Genomic DNA, 3,127 nt, shown 5'->3' on the forward strand with positions numbered 1-3,127 from the left:
GGCTGTCGGCGAGGGAGCGCCCCGGGCCCGCGCCGGTTACAGGCCGAGTCTGCGGAGGGGGTGGAAAAAGGCCGATGGGGGAGGAGAGCTGTGCCTGGGGGATGGCGCCGGACGCGGAGGGGCTCTGTGAGCTGAGGGGTGTTTAACGTGGCCAGGGAAATTACAGCGAGCGATAGTGAACTGATGTAGAACCAGGAGGAGAGGAAGTGGGGGGAAAAGAGTCAAGGTTTAAAAGAAAAAAGGATGAGCGCAGCCCAAACGGGAAGGGTCTCTGTTGTCATCTTACGCGGGAGGGTGCAGTGAGGAAACCGGCGGCCGGTCTGGCCCGGGGGCCTCTCCTGTCGTGGGACGCTCAGGCGAGTCTGCGAGCGCAGGGCAGGCTCTGGTCGGCAGCCCGGCACTGGGGCGCGGCGGGAATGGGGGAGAGCGGCAGGGCCGTGAGGGGACGTGTGTGCGGAGCGAGGGCTGGGAAGTGGAAGTGCCTCCGTAACAGGTAACGCTCGGTGATTAAGGAGCCCTGGATCGCCTTCTCTGGCGGGGCTGGCAGCGGGCGGCAGGGCCGGCAAGGCTGGCATCGCCGTGGGGGACAGCTGGAGAAGAGCGAAAGCGGCACCCGTGACTGCGAGGGAGGACGCGGGATCCAGAGCCCCCGCTGCAGGGGGGTCAGCCTTGGGTCTTACCACAATAACTCCGGGGGCGCGGGTCACTAACGTTAGGGTGAGAGGCCCTGCAGGACGAGCCGGCCGGTCGGTCCAGCCCAGGGGCCGGTCACAGGCTGGCGCGGGAGGCCCTGCTTAGGAGGGGCACGTGTGCCGGGCTGTTTTCTGTGGGCCTGCTTAGTGGCGCTAATGAAATAAGTGGTGATGCGGAGCTGGGGAGTCATAACAAACACGAGGAATAACAATGTCCTAAGGGAAGGCCGGGGTGATCTGTGGGACGGGCTAATTGGAGTAGGAGTAACCGTGGTAATAGCAAGTGCAATTAGTCTCGTGAAAGACCTCCCTCTGTAAGTCAGCTCTCCCCCACTCGTGAGGGGGAGGAGATCGGCATGTGTTAGCGAGCCTCCAGCCACCATCTGACAGAGCCGAGACAGCAGCAGGTCTGGTACCAAGCGAGGTTTTCCAGGCAGAGGTGGGGATTGTACAAGGCACCGGCCAGGTCTCGGCTGAGCACGGAGTCCCGGGAGGGTTTGCTGTGCCTGGGGGGGTGAGGTCGCATGGGGCTGGCACGGAGAAGGGGATGGAGCGCGGAGACCCTGGTCCATGAGAGGGGATTTAAAAAGGGACCTGGCTCTGAGATGGAGCTTGGTGAGACCTAATGAGGGCGTGAGGAGAGGGCAAGGAAGAGAGAGAGACTCCTGCATGAGAGGGGAGGTGGCAGAGGCTGGAGCTGCTCGAGGTGCTCTTCTCCCCTTTTCATGCTTCCCTCCCGCTGATCAGGGGAGGGAGAGGTTGGCAGCCGCTCTGGTCCAGGGCCGGGCAGGAGGGGTGCTCTTGGCTTCGGTGGCTTGGGAGGGGGATCAGGTTTGAGCCCATCTGAGCCTTCGCTGCTGCCCTGGGAGACAGGATTGAGGCTCCTCTTTGCTCCTGCCTGGGCGTGGGCAGCAAATGCCTCTGTCTGCCCCGCTGTGTTGGGGGCTTGCGCAGGCAGGGGCCCTCTGGTCCGTGACCTTGACACCCACTGCGGGCGCCCGCACTCAGCGCATCCTCTCCAGCTCCTCTGCCTGGGAAGCGCGGAGAGGAGGACTGCTGCCCGCAGGCTCAGGAGGACGGTGCGAGTCAATAGCTGACTCTCTGGCCCCAGACCGAGCACCTCGTGCTTCTGTGTGATACATGACCTCATCCTTCTACTTCGTGGTCAGTCGTTTGGGCAGAGGTGCCCAGCCACGTGTTCTGCCAGCGTCCCCGGGTGTTACAGCTCGCGTCCTTCCTGCCCACTCCCTGTCCCTGGTGGGTGACTCCGGGGGGGAAAGCTGCAGCAGAAGGGGCAGGGGGAAGCGCTGTGCCTGTGGTGATGGTGATGTGGTCCCGGAGAGCGAGGAAGTGGTGAGCGCTTGGGGAAGTGGAGGTCTGGGCTTGTAGCCTGCTCTCTGCAGTGTGATCCTTCTCTGTGTTCAGAGCAGCTGCGGTCCCCGTTCCCTCGACAGTGTGTTAGAGTAGCGGGACCGATTTTTCTGTGGGATTTTGCTGCCAGGAAGAGACCCAGGCTGTCCTTGAGGCATGCGGCTGCTTCCCTGTACCGTGACTGGACCTTTCTCTATTCTGCCGGTGTCACTGCCTCCTGCTTTCCAAGGGACCCCTTGTGTGGTGGCCACGCAGGCTGCTCGTGAGCCGGTGTTGCTGCTCGGCAGCACAGAGCAGGGCGTGAGACAGCGTATCTGCTGAAGGCTTTGGAGACCGCTCTGTCCTCGTGCCGGCTGTGATCGGCAGGGAGCTTTGGGTCGGGGTGAGCTGCAGCCACCCAAATGGGGTGTCTGCAGGGCTGAGCGCTGCCCAGCTTGGCTTGAATCTCTTCGGGCCATGGCGGCGCCGCTGAAGGGGAGTTTCTCTCCCCAGGTGCAGCATTGCCGCTGCCTGCGGTGCAGGGCTGGTTTATCAGGAGTGAGAGGGAACCTGTGTTTACCTGGCGTGTGCCTGTCGGTTGCCAAGTCTCCTGGCCGTGTGGGTCATTTGCAGTAACGGCCGGGCTGCGGTCGGGGGGCTGACCTGGGACCTCAGTGCAGCCCCGGCTTCCTCTGCACGGTGGGAGGGGTGCTGAGGTGTCTCCTCCGTCTCTGCTTCCAGCCAGGGGTGATGCCATGGCCGCTGCGAGCTCCAGCAGGGCCAGGGCTGGGCTGCCCTGCGAGAAGTTCCAGCTCTCCGTGAAAGGTGGGTCCCGCTGCCTCGCCGGAGGTGGAGCCCGGGAGTCCTGCGGTGGGGAATGTGGATTTTGAGTGTGTCTGGTCCGGGCAAGTGGTCTGCCTGCACCCTGGGCTGGGAGACCTTCTGGGGGGGGAACAGGGGCTGAGGAAGGCCAGCACTGCCCTGCGTCCCATGGGCACCCAGGGAAGCGGAGCGGCCGTTGGCTGGGCTCCACCGCCTCCTTTCCCCAGCTGCTGTCGGGACGTGGCTCTTGTGGCCCCGCCCGG

At 64.1% G+C, this 3,127-nt stretch overlaps 1 protein-coding gene across 1 annotated transcript in view; it reads left to right on the top strand.

Annotated features, from left to right (window-relative positions):
* The first annotated feature begins 2,797 nt into the window (after positions 1–2,797).
* The window catches only part of WWP2 (WW domain containing E3 ubiquitin protein ligase 2), a 41,342-nt gene continuing 41,012 nt past the window's right edge, over positions 2,798–3,127 (top strand). Inside the window, exon 1 of the mRNA XM_009326183.1 lies at positions 2,798–2,867. Coding sequence (XP_009324458.1) covers positions 2,798–2,867 — 70 coding nt within the window. The remainder of the gene's footprint in view (positions 2,868–3,127) is intronic.

This window comes from Pygoscelis adeliae, unplaced genomic scaffold, assembly GCF_000699105.1.
Source record: "Pygoscelis adeliae isolate BGI_AS28 unplaced genomic scaffold, ASM69910v1 Scaffold496, whole genome shotgun sequence".
NCBI classification, from domain to species: Eukaryota; Metazoa; Chordata; class Aves; order Sphenisciformes; family Spheniscidae; genus Pygoscelis; species Pygoscelis adeliae.